The 16,826-nt window shown below is 39.0% G+C and overlaps 1 protein-coding gene across 1 annotated transcript in view; it reads left to right on the forward strand.

Annotated features, from left to right (window-relative positions):
• The window catches only part of ZFYVE21 (zinc finger, FYVE domain containing 21), a 16,476-nt gene extending 648 nt beyond the window's left edge, over positions 1 to 15,828 (forward strand). The window contains exons 2-8 of the mRNA XM_009891095.1: positions 6,970 to 7,020; positions 8,885 to 9,053; positions 10,929 to 11,004; positions 11,715 to 11,806; positions 12,641 to 12,694; positions 14,199 to 14,341; positions 15,077 to 15,828. Coding sequence (XP_009889397.1) covers positions 6,970 to 7,020; positions 8,885 to 9,053; positions 10,929 to 11,004; positions 11,715 to 11,806; positions 12,641 to 12,694; positions 14,199 to 14,341; positions 15,077 to 15,112 — 621 coding nt within the window. The 3' untranslated portion in view covers positions 15,113 to 15,828. The remainder of the gene's footprint in view (positions 1 to 6,969; positions 7,021 to 8,884; positions 9,054 to 10,928; positions 11,005 to 11,714; positions 11,807 to 12,640; positions 12,695 to 14,198; positions 14,342 to 15,076) is intronic.
• The last annotated feature ends 998 nt before the right edge of the window (positions 15,829 to 16,826 follow it).

Below are 16,826 nucleotides of genomic sequence, written 5' to 3' on the forward strand. Positions count from 1 at the left end.
GGCGGGGGGCTGCGGGGAGCTGCCCCGCCTCAGGGGCCCGCCCGGTGCTGAGAGGTCGCCTGGCCTGGTTTGGCCCCACAGACTGAGCGGACAGCGGGTCAGGGTCCCCCGGGTGGGGTTTTATAGTCGTAAACCACCATTTTTTAAATTTCGCTTAACGACCTGAAAAGGACGGGACCGCCGCTCGTTCTTCAGGGGTGCGTGGCCCCGTCGCCAAAATTAGTGAGGAACTTAATGAGTTAAAAGCGTGGCGAGCTATGCAGCATTAGTGTTTAGCGAAGCATTCCCTTTAAATGCCTATAAAGGTAATTCTGAAGACCGTGTTGATTGAAAAAGAAAAAAAAGCGAAGTATCAAGGCAGTGAAGGCTAAGTTAGAACAGCCCTTCTGGCTCTCACTGTGAATGTTCTTAGTGTTAAATGAGTATTGAATAATTTCTGTCAACTTTGCCTTTAAATACTTTTCAAGTAAACTATGTGATTGTGATGTTACATTCAATTTCATGTGTTATGTGTTGTTTGTTACCAGTCCCTACAGCTAGTTGCTAATACTAATACTAAATAAACAACTAGAATCAGTTGTTTATTTGTTTATTTATTGCCAGTGTTCTGTGGTGTGGATGCATGCCAACGCACTTACATGTGACCAGAATTAAGATTTATTTTTGATGAACCAGTATGAATTTAAGCAGCGAGTCATTAAGCAAAGCCGTTCTTTGCCAGATACTGATATGGTTGGTCTGTTTTGTATGGGAACACTATGTCCTCCTTGGTTAAGAATGAGGAAGAAAATTTGGCTGCTGCTCAGTATCTCTTGAGGCAAAAACTTCTGTGTAAAAGTAGTAATACTGGGAACTTACTCTGCTAGCACAGCTTCTGCAGCACAGGCAACTGAGACTAACCTTTACTGTCCTAAGGTGCACAGCTAATAAGTCAGTTGTTGGTTTTGTCCAAAGTAACAAACTGTTATTGGAAAGTGACTTTTTCAACTTATTTTAAACAAGTGGTCTGCTAAAATATCTTGTGGGAGTTTTCTCAAATTATTCTCATCCATACTTGACAAATAAAAAAAGAAATCCTCCTGGTCATCAGTAGCAGCTGGGTACCTGTCTTGTATGAAGTGTAGATAAGATAACGTTGTCAGTGAGCATTATTGGTGCTCGGCTCTCAGGGCTGTCACCCAGCTGGCACCGTTCGTGGTGCGGTGCACTGGGTGTGTTGCAGGTGGGGTGTGTGTTTATCAGGGAGCATGTAGCAAAGTCTGAGCAGTTATTGTGTAAGTGGTTTCTCTTTGTGTTGCATGGAGTCTGCTTTTGCTGCATAGGTGACTTGGTGTGCCCTGTACGCGCTGACCTGGGCCACCTGGAAACCTGGTTCCTGACTTTATCGTCATCAGTGGATATAATTTGTGTGACATTTAAATTGAAATTAGTTCTTTCCCTGACCTTCTGAAATGTAGTTTTAGATTTCAGTAGTCCTTGATTAGAACAGACTAGTTTAATTAAAAAAAAAAAAAAAGGCAAGATGCTTATAACTTAGTCTAATAAATAGTACCATCTCAATTCAGCTAAAGGTTGTTTGAGCATTGTGGTAGAATTTATTTAAACTAGTTAAATATATTTAAGAATTAAATCTGTACATTTTAGATACGTCAATCTGATACGTGTTGTTAGTTGAATTTTATAATACAGTTGTACTGCAGGTATTCATTCTCCTTAAAATTCAGCTTTTCCCTTGTAGTCTGTTGGTTGATAGTCTGATTATGTTTATTTGTGACGGAATGTGCCTTTTGCATCAAGCTCAGTGATACTTGCAATTGAGAGGAAGTGTATCATAGACAAACATTTTAAATGCATTTATTAATTCATATTCTTAATCTTGCACGCATTGTTATTTTGTAAAAAGTTATTTCACTGTATTTCTGTAAGTCAAAGCATATTGAAATTCTAACATCTATTTGATGAAACTTTTTTTTCTTAAATAAAGCAGGTATGTCATAATACAGGGAAGCTTATAAACCCATGTTTTTATTAATACAATGAAATTTAAAGAGGCAGTGTTGTCTAGTTAGTGAATTCTACAAGAACACTTGCTGTTGTTACTGTGTGAGACACTGATTTAGTTCATTTCAGTAAAATAAGTTTAAAAAAAAAAAGTATTTTCTTTGTCCAAGAGAAGAGACTGGTATTACCAAATGTTGATCTGGCTTTTCAAATACACTGGCTTCTGCTGCATAGCCAGTAACACTCACCAATTCAGTAGCTTTATTTTTCTTCTGCAGGAAACATCTACTGGCTTATTTTCTAAAAGTACAGCCACCTAAAAATTAAGGCAGTTAGTAGACTTGCTAGACTTACATAACACTTAAATATATTTCAGGTTTTTAGTTTTACATTACCAGATTATACAGTCTTAAAATATCAGTTGTTTTGAGGAATTTGAAGTGTAAGGCTGAAGTAGGACTACAGAAAACTTTCTTGTTGGTAGTCATATTTGTAATGTAGATAATGAGTTGAGGTGGATAATGTTACAAAAATTTGTTCTGAGAATCATTAAACTTGAGACAGACCTTGAAATGTTGGGCACTGCATGTGCCTTGTCTAACCTGGAATTTCTATCTTAATCGCCAGCAGAGCTCAACTGATGATGTTCATGTTAAGGAAATCTTGGACTGGAAATTGAGTAAAACTTGTATGTTTGAATGCAGAGGCGGCCAAACCTTGTGACATCCAGCTGCATACCAGATTTTTACGTGGCTGAGGAACACTGTGTGCCTAAGAGCACAGAGAGATGTGTGAGAGGAGCGAACGGATGTGAAGAAGGTGATTCCCTGGATCACTGCGGGAGGGAACAGAGCTTTATGTAGCTGGGTGCTCTGTTGGCTCAGGCTCTTGGAGTCAGCATGAGTCGTGTGACAGAGCTGCACGCTGACTGCTGGCAGACTCATGTAGCTCAAGTCTTATAGAGTTGTAGTATCAGAAAGCATTGTAAGCCGTATCTGCCATATGCTTGCGTTGCGTTGTTTTCCACTCTGGCATTAGCTGGTTTGGTCAGGTGTGTTACAAGGTGTGATTTGATGAGCTTGTGAACTTTTGCATTTGTAAAAGTTTGCTATGTTAACAGGCTCAACCAGGTGTTACCTTGCATCACTTCTTGAATCGTTTTGTTATTGTATGTGCATTTGTGCAAAGCATTTGACACCGTCCCACACAATATCCTGGTCTCTAAATTGGACAGACATGGATTTGACAAATGGACCACTTGATAGATAAAGAACTGGCTGGACGGTCATACTCAAAGAGTTGTGGTCAATGGCTCGATGTCCAAGTAGAGACCAGTGATGAGTGGCGTTCCTCAGGGGTCGGTACTGGGACCTGTACTGTTCAACATCTTTGTTGGTGCAATGGACAGTGGGGTTGAGAGCACCCTCAGCGAGTTTGCCAATGATACCAAGCTGTTTGGTGAGGTAGACACAGTGGAGGGGAGGGATGCCATCCAGAGGGACCTGGACAGGCTGGAGAGGTGGGCCCAAGCCAATCTCATGCAGTTCAACAAGGCCAAGTGCAAGGCCCTACACCTGGGTTGGGGCAATCCCAAGCACAAATACAGGCTCGGTAGGGAATGGCTGGAGAGCAGCCCTGAGGAGAAGGACCTGGGTGTGCTGATTGATGAGAAGCTCAACATGAGTCAGCAATGTGCAATCGCAGCCCAGAAGGCCAACTGTATCCTGGGCTGCATCAAAAGAAGTGTGGCCAGCAGGTCAAAGGTGATTCTGCTCCACTCTGGTGAGACCCCACCTGGAGTACTCCATCCAGCTCTGGAGTTCCAAACATAAGAAGGACATGGACCTGCTGGAGCGTGTCCAGAGGAGGGCCATGAGGATGATCCGAGGGCTGGAGCACCTCTCCTATGAGGAGAGGCTGAGAAAGTTGCAGCTGTTCAGCCTGGAGAAGAGAAGGCTCCGGGGAGACCTTATTGTGGCCTTCCAGTACCTAAAGGGGGCCTACAGGAGAGCTGGGGAAGGACTTTTTACTAGGGCATGTAGGGACAGGATGAACGGGAATGGCTTTAAACTGGAAGAGGAGAGATTTAGATTAAACATCAGGAAGAAATTTTTCACTTTGAGGGTGGTGAGACACTGGCACAGGTTGCCCAGAGAGGTTGTGTTGGCCCCATCCCTGGAGGTGTTCAAGGCCAGGCTGGATGGGGCCTTGGGCAACCTGGTCTAGTGGGAGGTGCCCCTGCCTATGGCAGGGGGGTTGGAACTTGATGATCTTCAACGTCCTTTCCAACCTAAACCATTCTATGATATGAAGTGTAACTATAGCTTCCTGTCCACCTGCAGTGTTCTCACCCCTGGCTGGGTCCAAAGTATTATGCAAATTTATTCCCACACTTCAGCAAACACCTGAGAAGTTCCACTCTATTTGTAATGAACTAGCTCTCAGTATTTTTGAATTAATACTGAAGTCCAACAACTGTCAGATGTTCTTCTATTTCCCTCTTGCTATATGAAGTAATACGATACCACTATTAGTGGTATGTTGATTGTATGTGAAATGAATATAGTTGTGACATGCATTTTTATTTAATTTCTTACCTGGTAGCTTTTTGTTTCCACTTGACAAAAAAATCAGATTTGCAGTAGTTTTAAAAAGCCTTTATCTTAAAGACATGAAAAGTAACTCAAACATCATGCTTTCTTCTCTGTAAATGTGATTAAAAAAGTCCTTTGAGCAATAAAGCTTAATTCAGTACCGGTGCACTTTCTAATTATGTCAACATGTGGATGAATAGGAGGGATTCACCTTTCAAGATGTTCAGCAATAGTGGTGTCTTCCCAGGCAAAGTAGAAGTTGATGTTATGCAAATGGATTCACTTGATTCTGGTTAATTAAGGCAGAAGTGCCTTGAAGGAACAGTGTATCGAGCCTACTTGTGTCCGAACGTTTTTGTAGAAAATCTCATTCCCCGATGCCTGCTACCATATGCCATTTGACTTGTGGTTTATTTATAACTGCTTTATATATCCGTGTTACCATGATAGGGTTGGAATTCAGAAATATTTTTCTACAGAGTTTGTATTAAATAAGAGGATAGATAACTTTGTTCCTTCCTGAAAAGCAGCTTGTACGTTTAGTGTAAGATAGTGTATGAAATCTATTTAGAACAGTATTTACAAGAGCATTTTTCCCCCTAGTTTGTGGCTTGTGCTTTCTAATTTCTGACACACATGCCAAAAAAAAAAAGTTTTCATTCAGAAAATGAGTTAGACCCCTGGTAAATTCAAAGTATACCAAGATTCTTGCCAGGTCCAGCTCCCAGACAAGCTCTTAAGCTAGATGTGTTAAAAATTAAAATGCTAAATCAAGATCAGTGCGAAGCAAAATGTGGTATTAGCTGTAGAGTACTGCTTGTTACAGAGATGAAACCTGGGGAATGCTGAAGCTGCTTTATGCCGAAGGTTATTCATCAGTGAATGTTAGAATAAGCTTTTCTACAGCCATTGTGAAAAGCAGTGGCTGGATGCCTTAATTCAGCATGTTATTTGAAACAATACAGGAACGCTTCTAGTTCTCTTTTATGTGGGATTTGGAAACAGAGAGCTTATTGTAACAAATACTGCAAGTAGCTATTTATGTTCCATTACAGTGGCTACAGTTACTCTCTAATTTGTAATTAAACTTTTGTTTAGACGTTGGAACACTTAATATAAACTGTGGCAAATTATTAACAATATTGTACTTCAAAAGAAAATAAAAAGTTTCAAGAGAATTTTTAATTTAGCTGCAGTAATATTTTCTTGGCTGTAGTTACTGAACTTGTGACAGTGGTGGGGTGTCTGCTGAAGAAAAGGGCCTGAAATAGATGACAAAAGCTGTTGTAACCTGAAGAAATTTAGAGAAGATAAAGGGTTAAGTATTGAAATGTGTTAATTAAAGGCAAAGGGTGATTACTGTGTGCTTAGCAAATAACACCTGCTCATCTTAGGGCGTGTTTTTAAGATGACATTCTGCTGTAGTCTGAGATAGTCTGGTTTAAAGAGTTTAGGTGTCTAGAGTTATAAAACCTACTGCAGGATCTAACCATGTTCTCCTGATTGAGCTGTCAGGCATAACTTTGCATTAATATTTGTAAATAAATCTAACAAAAATTGCTTTATAAGCAGTTGGAGAGTGGTTTTTGGTATGATGCATAAAAATACTTAAAGTCTTGGTGAAAATCTAGCGATCTAAGTGCTGAATATCAGCCCTGTGGTAGATGACTTTCTGTATAGAAAATTTTAATTGTCATAAATAATCACTGATCACGTCTGCTATGTTACAAAATCAAAACTGTCACCCCTTAAACTCTACTTAGTTGTGAGAGAGAAGCTTCTCCGTTTTTTTTCTGGCTTTTCTTTTGGGAGAAGTGTGGGTGTAAGCTTGTTTTAGAAAAGAGATATTTCAGGAAGTGACATTTTGTAGCTGGAATAAAAATTAAGTCTTAGTGGCTTGGAAGAAAACCAAATACCCACTAGCGTGTTTCAAAAATGTGTAAGTATTGAGAGCATTAAAATATGTAAACAATGGTTTAGAGAGTCATTAGAGCATCACAGTATCATACAGTGAGGATGACAACTTACATAAAAACAGTTGACTTTGGAATATATGACTGTTTGGATGACCAAACATAATTAAGCATGATGAGTACTTCTGAAATGTAGTTTTGACTGCTGGCAAGATGCAGGATTCCTTAGGGTAAATTAGTTTGGCAGCTTTTTTTGTCTTACAAATAGGGATGACATTCTTTTACTACATCAAGGCTAAAGTAAATGAAAACCATCCATGGTGAAAAGATAAAGGATGGAGGAAATTTGTTGGAGGTGTGGTTTTTTTAAGGCATAATATAAAGCACAGTCTTTGTAGATGGTAGTAGGATTAAAGGTTTGGAAATCTTGTAGATTAATTTTAATTTGTACTTTTTTCTAGTGCCCAAGATGTATGCAGTGTGATACAAAATTTGACTTCATAACTAGAAAGGTAAGAGGAGTCAATGAAATGTAAAGCATTAACTGGTGCAAAATACTAATACTTGTTTTGATATAAAATGTAGAAGATTTCAGTAGAATAGCATGCAAAGTCTGGTGTGGCTTAAAGTAGTTTTTCTTTCTGTTCTGCCTTTTCTGAGCAGAGTTCCTTTTTGTTTTAATTCTGTTTCTTTGAAATTCTTCTTGTTGCTCAGTGTGTAATACATAGTTAGGGTTTTTCCAAATTACTGGGTACCCACAGCATTTACATTTAAAGGAAGAGTTAGAGGACCTCATGCTGGAGTGTGCTGCTAACATCAGTACTGACATAAAAACCAAACAAATTCAATTGTATTTTGGGAGGTAAAATTACTTGTGGAAATATAAGCAAAAATATTTTCAGGAATAATGAATTATAATTTTACATTAAAGAACCGTATTGTTAAAATGCGAAGAACCAAAACTCAGATTATCTTTCTGTTCTAAAAGTAAAACAGGATTTATCTCAAATTGGAAGAGGGAATTTCTGATTAAAGTAGAAAGTATAAAGTTTTGATTGCTGTGAGCTGTATTCACTGTATGAAGAGAAAACACTAACATTAGAATTAAATTGTGTTCATTACATAAAAGTAAGCAGGTCGCTGTGGAATGCATGGTGGTATACAGAATACTGCTATCGGAAAACATTCTGCTGATACTGGGGTTTCTGCATGGAGAAGGAAAGCAACCTCCCAAAAAAGGCCAACAATGATTTTTAGCAGGGAATATCATTCCTCTGTAGAACTACCACAACGCATGCGCTTGTGAAAGTGGAAAAAGATGTGGATGTGTGACTGGTAGTGAATTGATATAGTTGATGTTTTTTTAATTTATTGTTTGGAGGGAGACGGAAGGAGAAATTGTAAACCAGACATAGTAACATGTTATACCAGATAGGTGTAAATTTTCAGGAGGTCTGAAGAGCATTAGGATGTGAGTTAGTGATCCTAGTGGAGCATACTTTCCCCTAGTTCTTGTTTTTACCCTTTAGTTGATGGGTTAAGAGCGGGGTTGGTGGTTGGCTAGAGCATTTTAATTGAGAAGCACCAATTCATTAGGCTGCTGTGTTTTTACTTGTGTTAGCTTTGGGAAGTAAGTGGAGGTAGCCCTGGGAAGTAGGTACTCTAGAGAATTTTGCATAGTATTTTGAAGGAAAGCTTAACGCCAGCTAAAACTGCAGTGTATCAGTTCCTTGTATCAAACTGTTCAAACTTGCTTTGAGCTGCAAATCAGTTCCTGGGCATACTTGTTCTGACATGAGAACTTGCATCAGGAAGATGTGCTGGGACTGTCACACCCCAGTAGTGATTTGGAGCAGAAGCCACTTGTTGCAGATTTAGTAGCTGTGAAACACAGTGCAATACTAGTTCTGATTTTGTAACTTCATTGGATTTGTACTATGCTGCCTGATATTTCCGATAGATAAGCAGCTTTAGGTTTTAAGTTTCCACGGGAAAAACTTGAGAATAAGTTTTAAGGGAGAAGAATAGGATCTCCAGTTGAAGTTTCCCAAGATCTTTGCTTGGAAGTGGGAAGGGACCTAGAAACCACTCTTCTTTGTGTTTGTATTGACAGTAAGGTGAAGGATTTACTGGACGCTGAAGAAGCCCTTTCAGTGTTTTGTTTTACTCAGTCCTTTGTGTTCAGTCTTCAGATACTTCTTCCTACCACTCCAGCAGTTACATCTCCTTTATCTGTCCCTCAACTTGTATCTTTCGCACCTGAGAAACTGTTCTTTTTTTTGGGGGGAGGTGATTATTTATTGTAGTAACTTTATCAAATTATTCTCTAATAGTTTCCTGTGTAAATAAATAAACAAAATGTTCTCCCGTGCTTAGCATCACTGCCGAAGATGTGGAAAGTGCTTCTGTGACAAGTGCTGCAGTAAAAAAGTGCCTCTGCCTCGCATGTGCTTTGTGGATCCTGTGCGCCAGTGTGCTGAATGCGCCCTCATCTCTCAGAAAGAAACAGAGTTCTATGACAAACAGCTTAAAGTGCTCATGAATGGTAAGGACTGAATGCATATATATGCTGGTTTGATCTCATTTATATTTGTTCAAATGCGGTGTTGAACAAATGTGATATACAGCAAGAGTAATGCCTCTTGTCAAACAAGCTGCAGTTTTGTCTCCTTTACTTTTTTTGTTGTCGTGCTGCTTGTTTGCCCGTTAATAATTGCATTATCCGTTCATTTAGAGAGAAGTTTACACTTTTTAGTCAGTGTTTACAAAGAGTGATTTAATTAAACACAAATTAATTTTTAGCGCCTCAGAGAACAGATGTGGGTGCGGTTGGTTTTTTTTCTTAAAATAACGCATCTTTTAGCCATATCCCTGTTACATTAAATAAGGATGAAAAATACTTAACAATAGAGAATATTTCAATATTTTCTAACAAGACCCAGTGCTTGTTTCAAGCTTCATCTGTGAGCTTTAATCTTGTCCATCGCCTACAGCTATCATTGATGGCAGATCATCATGAGTGGTCAATTTTGCATGGCATTAAAACGACATGCAATACAGTAATTCGTGTTCCAATTACACTAAGAAAGCTGAGTCTTCAGTTTTTAAAATAGTCTGTGATTATTCAGTGCGTTTTGATGGGCTCTCAGCATGATGCCAGCGTGTATAATCAGTAAGGTAAACCACCCGTCTGATTAGCATGAATCTCCTAGGGAGATTCTAGGTTCAGAAAGGAGTATGCTCATCCCTGTAACACACAAATTCTTCACTCTGCTTTGCAGGTGAAGGTGTAGATGACTTCCATAATGTATTTTAAACTGAAGATCTTTTTTTAAAAGCTTCTCCTGCTTGCATTCGTGTTTTGCAGTTAAAATCTGAAGTTGTTCCTGATTTGCTGTAGAACGATAGATCTCAGTCAGGGAGATGGTGGTTGTGATCTCCTTTGCAGTTTTGCTGCTGTTGCCTCTGTCTCGCTTCAGCAGCAGCATGGGGGTCCATCCCGAGGGGTCAGTGAGACTGTGTAAAATTGTGCAATAGGCAGCGAGGTGAAACAGTTCGAGGCTGCGTGGTTTGGATTGTGGAGCTGGATTGCAGAGCATTTGGCAGGGCTGTATGTTGTTATTTTCTTCATTTCCCAGATGAACTGTATTGGGATTAGGTAATACAGGCAGCGGGAGGCATGGAGGGAATAAAGTGGTTAGGCGTGTAGTCTGCTTTATTTTAAGTTATGAATCACTTCACTAATGTAGCTAAGATGACTCTCCTGATGTCAAATGAGTTGTTTTGGGCAGGAAGAAACATAACATGAAGGCTGAAGTTCGTTGACCTCAAAGTAAGACTGAGCTAGCCTTCAGTAATGGAAAAAGAGGTGTCTTTGCTATCTATTAAGCCTAGAGCTGAAGGTCACATCCTGCTATTAGTCTTCTGACAGATTTTGGGTGTTGTTTGTTTGGGGTTTTTTTTGAATACTGAAGCAATAGTTTGTGTTATGGTGACAAGATAGGGACTTTAATTGCCTGTTTTTGCTATCTCCAAATCTGTTCTTATTTTTAAAAGAATACTGAAGCAGTAGTTTGTGTTATGGTGACAAGATAGGAACTTTAATTGCCTGTTTTTGCCATCTCCAAATCTGTTCTTATTTTTAAAAGATTCATCTTGCATATCATATGTGTTTCTGCAACATGTGGGAGAAATTACATAGCAATTGTGAAAGGTCCTGTGATTCAGAACATGATAATTAAATATCAGCTTTTTATACTTGAGTGTTCTGCTGATGATAATCAGTTCAATGTTTCAATTAGTCTCTTAATTCACCCAATTCAGTGTATTGGGTGCAGTAAGTAAAAAGTAGTTATTAGTTTTGATACTTGAATCTTCCTTCCTAAACTCTGCATTGGAATATTAAAACATTTCTTTCCAGGTGCTACATTCTTTGTAACTCTGGGAACATCTGATAAATCTGAGCTCATGGTTTGTCGACTTTCCAACAATCAGAGGTGAGAAAGATTGATAGAAATTGCACTTGTAAACTATATTATTGTTGCACTACAGCTATATTATTGTCTAATAACCTAAAGAAAATGTAAGAGTAACTTGCTGTGAGGATATTGGAGAGAGTAAGCAGACTGAAAGGATACACGCAACTTTACTGGAGTAAGGTTGTTTGAATTTACTAGCAGTGTGGATCAGAGTGCCTTGGGGTGGTGGAGCTCCACTCACTGATAATGCCTCTCGGTGCCATTGGAATACAGTGTTTTCACCAGCCAATAGGGAGATCAGAGGAAGGGGGGGCAGGGAAAAGTCTGTAACCACTGAAAAAAGCTTGTTTCAGAATGGTTCTAACACTGCACCGTATTGTTTCATGTTACAGTCAAAGCATTACTGTGGTCATCCCTATAATTTAGTTGGCTAGAACACTTTAGACTCTTCTCTTCTTCCCCCAGAGCTTTGGAAGAGTGCATTTAATATTTTGAAAGGGTCTCCGGCCAAACAGAACTATAGGTTTTGTGTTTGTTTATTTTTTTTTCCTTTAAGTGAAGAACTTCAATGAAAAGTAATTTTTCATGCTTGATTTCTCTCCCTCCCCACCCCAAAGAACATGTAAACAGCTAGTCACCGAGAGATTATGTTTATTTTTTTCCTTTGATTTGGACTTGCTATTGTAGGGGGAAAAATTTTTTTAAAGAGTTTTTCTTCTATTATGTAGATATCTGGTTTTGGATGGAGACAGCCACTACGAAATTGAAATTATACAGATTTCAACTGTTCAGATACTTACAGAGGGATTTACTCCTGGAGGTAAATTTTGCGCTGAATACAAATTAACTATTAAAAAAAAAAAGTGAAGTTGTAATTATTGTTGGAGGTATATAGTGCATTTCTAGCTTATTGGTAACTTAGGTGTAATTATGTTACAACTGCTCTCAGAACAGAGTGCAGCGTGTGAAACCCTGTCCTGGCTACTGGGATTTGGGAGAAAACTTAAGAATTGAGAAATTGCCTTACAGCGGTAGCATGGGAGAGCTTCTCAGTAAACCTGAGTAAAGGCGGTCATCACCTGTTCTGATCCCTTCTCTTGGCTAAATGTAAACTTCTATTGATTCAAAAGCTCACAAGAGGGAACTGTTAGTCTTTGGTAACTTCCATTGCAGAATCCAGCTGGGATTTCTCTTCTACTGGTACAATTGTGAATTGTGAGGCAAGAGAGATACTGTGGGGTTGGAAATAAATAATTAAATATGCTTTCTTAATTTCATTCAAAATGAAGGGGTGGCCAAATGCAACTGGTATCATCTGAATCAGAGGGCAGCTACTTACTGCCTCATCTCTTACCAGATTTTAGAGTATTTCAGGATGAACTTGAATATGATTTCACTGAAATGAGAACAAACAAGGTCAGGAATTTTAATAATTGTTCTTTAGCAACACCTCTGTCACTGCTGGAATTTTCTAATCGGACAGCCTATCTGTGCAGCGTTCAGTCGGTACAGCATGTTAACTTTAATAAACTTATCTTGGTGTTGAAATCAACCAGGTGTGTTGCTGAGTTACTTAATGCTCCTACAATTCCTTGTTCACTACTCTTCTGACTGCTTTATCTTTTTGCCTGCCTGCCTTCCTTCTTGATGGTAGAAAAAGATATTCACACTTACACCAGCCTTCTGGAGAGCCAGCATATTACTGAAGGTATCACCAGTACCTTTGAGCATGACGCACCTAAGCATGTTGTCGTGGCCCCTCTCCCATCTGCAGTGCTGTTTTTTTGCTTGATCTATAGATGTTCAGCTTCAGACAAGTTATTTTCAAAGATGACATGTATCTATTCCTTCCCCTCTGTTTAAAACTGAGAATGAATGTTTTGTAACTTTTTGGAGGAGCATTAAAACACTAAAGGCCTTCTTTAGACCACATGTGCTATTGTCCATGCTAGAAGAGAGAAGAGGAGAAATAGTATCACCTCCTTCAGCAGAGGTGTGCTGAACTGTCTGTACCAGAAATGAATAATATGCTGCTTGTGTCCTGTCCAGTAAGGCTTTGCACTGAATAAATAAACTGTTAATGAATGGCTTGCTTTTACATGTCTTTGAACAAAATACAACCTCTTGCAGTGTGTGTTCTGCCTGACTAAGTAATGTCCAGAGTGCCAGACACAGGCAAAACTGGTCAGGGCTGTAGGTGTTTGATTTCCACTGGTTTATCTTTAAGTAGTCTCTTAATCCGTTAGTCTGACCAGGTGGATGCAGGGGAGCAAGGGATGAGGTTGGATTTCAGTTTATCCCACAAGAGAAGCAAACAGCTGCTTTTATAAACGCTGCTTGTGGGCTTTTGATGAGGTTGCTTAGACTGAGATTGTCTTTGTTTGGATTAATGGATATGACAGTAATGGCCTCCAGGAGCCCTCTCACGCAGATGCTTTTTTAAAAAAAGACCTTTTCAAAAAAACATCCTTCTGTGTATGGTAGTGCTGTTCCTGGGGCTTAGTTTATGCTCTGCTACTTCAGGAAATAATGCCAGTAAAGCATGGTCTTCTAAACAAAGCTTTTGTTTCATTTCTGTAGTTTCGCTTTGGTTTATCTTAATCTCTGTACAGCAAGAGTAACAGAGATACAAACATCTTGCTATCACACTGTTGGCAGAGCAATGTCTTTTGTGTCGGATTTCCCTCAGGAAGTAAATGATGTTGCCAGCCGTCATCCAGTCTTGCATGAGCATCTTTCCCACCCTCCACCCTTTGCCAGATTTGGAGGGACTTTTGCCTGCTGTGCCAGATGTTGTATCAAGCAGGGATCCCTCTTTGGTGTCAGTCTAACTGGACACTAGTAATTCAGTTTACAAACTGCAGGCTATGGTATGAAACTATGGTGTCTACTTAAGAGAAGATATGGTAATATTAAAACACGAGGGTATTCTTAGCGTGTGTAGCTAGTGGCTTTACGTAACTGCTTATACATGTTCTGCCTCAGTGATTGCCAGAGAGAATTAAACAATATTGACTCTGCCCATTCCACTACCTGGCATTAACACCCGTGGTTACTACCGCCTCTGATGTGGCAGTTGTTAGCACACCTGCAGTTGTTAGTGCTTTGAATTAAGCGATGAGAGAGTTTTCTTCAAACATGCTTATTAGCTAGAAGAAGTTGTGTTAGTTGGTAAAACCTGTTGCTGTTTGAGATTTTCTTTCTTTCCTCAGGAGGTAATACTCGTGCCATAGGTATGATTCTGCAGTATAAGGTACCAGGATCAGAGGAGCTCATGCAGATGAAATTTACAGCCAGTGAAGACTTCAGCTGTAACAAGAAGCTGTCGGCAAGCTGGCTGGCAGCTATGCATAAGGTAAGGCAAAATGTACAGAATGCTGAAGAAAATCTTTACATAGAATCATCACAGAATGGTTTAGGTTGGAAGGGCCCTTGATGATCATCGAGTTCCAACCCCCCCCGAGTCTTTTTTTTTTTTTTTATTATTATTTATTTAAGGATTTTAGGGCCTTGTTGCCCAGGAAAACAGAAGCTATGGCTGGTTGTTATGAATGTGACTTTAAGCTTTATGCTCAATCAGTGCAGTGAGGTTTTCAGAGGTCCCGGTTAACAGCATAGAAGAGGATTTGTAGCTGAAGTAGCACGTCTATTCCCAGCACAGGGGTTGATTGATCCTGTAGCTTGAGACAAACCAGAACTTTGCAAGGGGGAAGCAGAAGAGTTAGGAGGAGTATGGAACAGAATGGTGGTGTTCTCTGCATATGTTTAGACAGATTACCAAAATCTCAGACATACTACTTCTAGCTTTTTTAAAGGCAGTTTTGCTCAGAAATGGTCATTTCTGACCAAGAAGAAACAAATGTAAGTTGATCTAAAATCTTCAGCAACCTCAAGTTCTGCAGTTAAAGTAACCTTGAATAGTTTAAAAAAATTACTGAATGCTATTAAATGCCTTAAACTAAGGAAGAGAGCAGAGGAAGAACTTAAAGCCTTGGGTTTATTAAAGGAAATTTTTGGAGGGGTAGGAAGGAGATGAGGTGGCTGCAAGTGAAACTCCAGTTAACACAATGACGCTTTGTCTTCGTGTTAGGCAACAAAACTTCTTTATGAGTCCCGGGACCAGTAAGACCAGCAAACTGCCAGCCACTTGAGGGAAGACACCAGCCTCCATGGACATGCCTCTCACTAAATTTGACAGCTGGTAGTGTTTGCTGTTCTTGACCCTTTCTCATTCCCGTGTGGTTCATTATGTAAGAACTGGCAAATGCAATGTGAGTATTTTTTTGAACCATGAGTATTCACTATAGTGTGCAATATGTATACAATTAATGCTTTAAACAGCCTCACCTTCTAAGACTTTGTATATTTTGTTAAGCCTTTACTGGCACTTAATATGAAAGTGACCTGCACTACAGCTAATGTACAGCACAACTTTTATAGTAACAATTATATATACGGTTTGCTACAAAAAGCAAACAAACATGTACGTCTCTTCTGCAGAGAATAGCTTTTGGGTATAGATCTCAGGTTTTTCCCTCTATCCAAATGTTTAAAATCAATGTATGATAAAATCTGCCTTAGATATGATTTTATAGAAGTCACTTGATTTTTTTAAACCATTTCTTTTTAAACATCTAAATATTTCACCAAATACCACCAAATTGGACTTACATGAACATGATCTTGAAACTTTCCTTCTGTAATAAATAAGCTCCCTGAATAATTTTTAGTTTTGTATTTTCTTTTTGGTAACTAGCTTTTGTTAATCTAACTGTAATGCTATCTGAAATTGTATACACTTTAATGTACAAATCTGAATAAATTAATTCACTTATTTAAAAATAGTGAAGTGATAATTTCATAATATATAGCTTCTTTAAGGATGGATACTGCAGTCTCTACTCTCTGAACTCTGAAACTTTGGACTTTTTATAAACGGCACCATAATTTTAGTTCTAAGTGTTGATAATTGGTTCAACTGTTGGGATGAATCCTCTGGCTACACATGCTGAGCCAAGTGTGTTTCTGCCCTCCGTCTTCCTCTGCTGGTAAAAATTGAGTAAACAAGCAGATGAGGCTGCGTTGGCAGCCTGTGCGTAAAGGACCCTTGAGAGCTTTTCTAGACAAGTACTAATTTGTAACAGCTGCAGTAGTGGTGTAAGAAGGTTCCAAATTTGTCTGGCAAGTCATTTTCTGTGCAGCTAGTAAAACAATGAGGAAGCTTGAGTTAACAGATAGAGTAATTCCAGCTTGCTGTGTTCTATTTTTGTAGACTATGACCAAGGGCATGTCTACAGTTTGCTACCTATATAAAAATACCGCAGAATGCAGCCATGCCTTAGCAGTACTTTATTGTGCACATTTACATCTTCTCTGAATTAGTGTATCATAGGCTCTTGAAATCATCACATTCATGTAGCAAATTCTTCAACGATAATACCCTTTCACTTTTCACCACAATATATACAGTTAATGCTAACCTGTGGTAAAAGCAAGTTACAGCACTGCAGAAATGGATATATAAATTATACACAGAACTTGTACATGAAGAATTAATCAAATTGCATACCGTTAAATGGGAAAAAATTACAAGAAATATGGCTAAAACTTATAATGGGAAATTCAAAATATACTTTTGGTATATAAAATCATGTACAATTAAAATGCCAGTGAAGTGCCTTTTTTTTTTTCTTCCTTGAAACTACAATGTAGTGGAATAGGTTATTGCATAACTTGCCTTGGCAACAGATGCAGGCTGCCAAGAACCACAGAAACTGTCCTCAAATAAGCTATTGCCTTTCTTAAATCCTTCTCTAAACCTTGTTTCTTTCTTCTCCTTG

This window comes from Charadrius vociferus, unplaced genomic scaffold, assembly GCF_000708025.1.
Source record: "Charadrius vociferus isolate BGI_N301 unplaced genomic scaffold, ASM70802v2 scaffold228, whole genome shotgun sequence".
NCBI lineage: Eukaryota > Metazoa > Chordata > Aves > Charadriiformes > Charadriidae > Charadrius > Charadrius vociferus.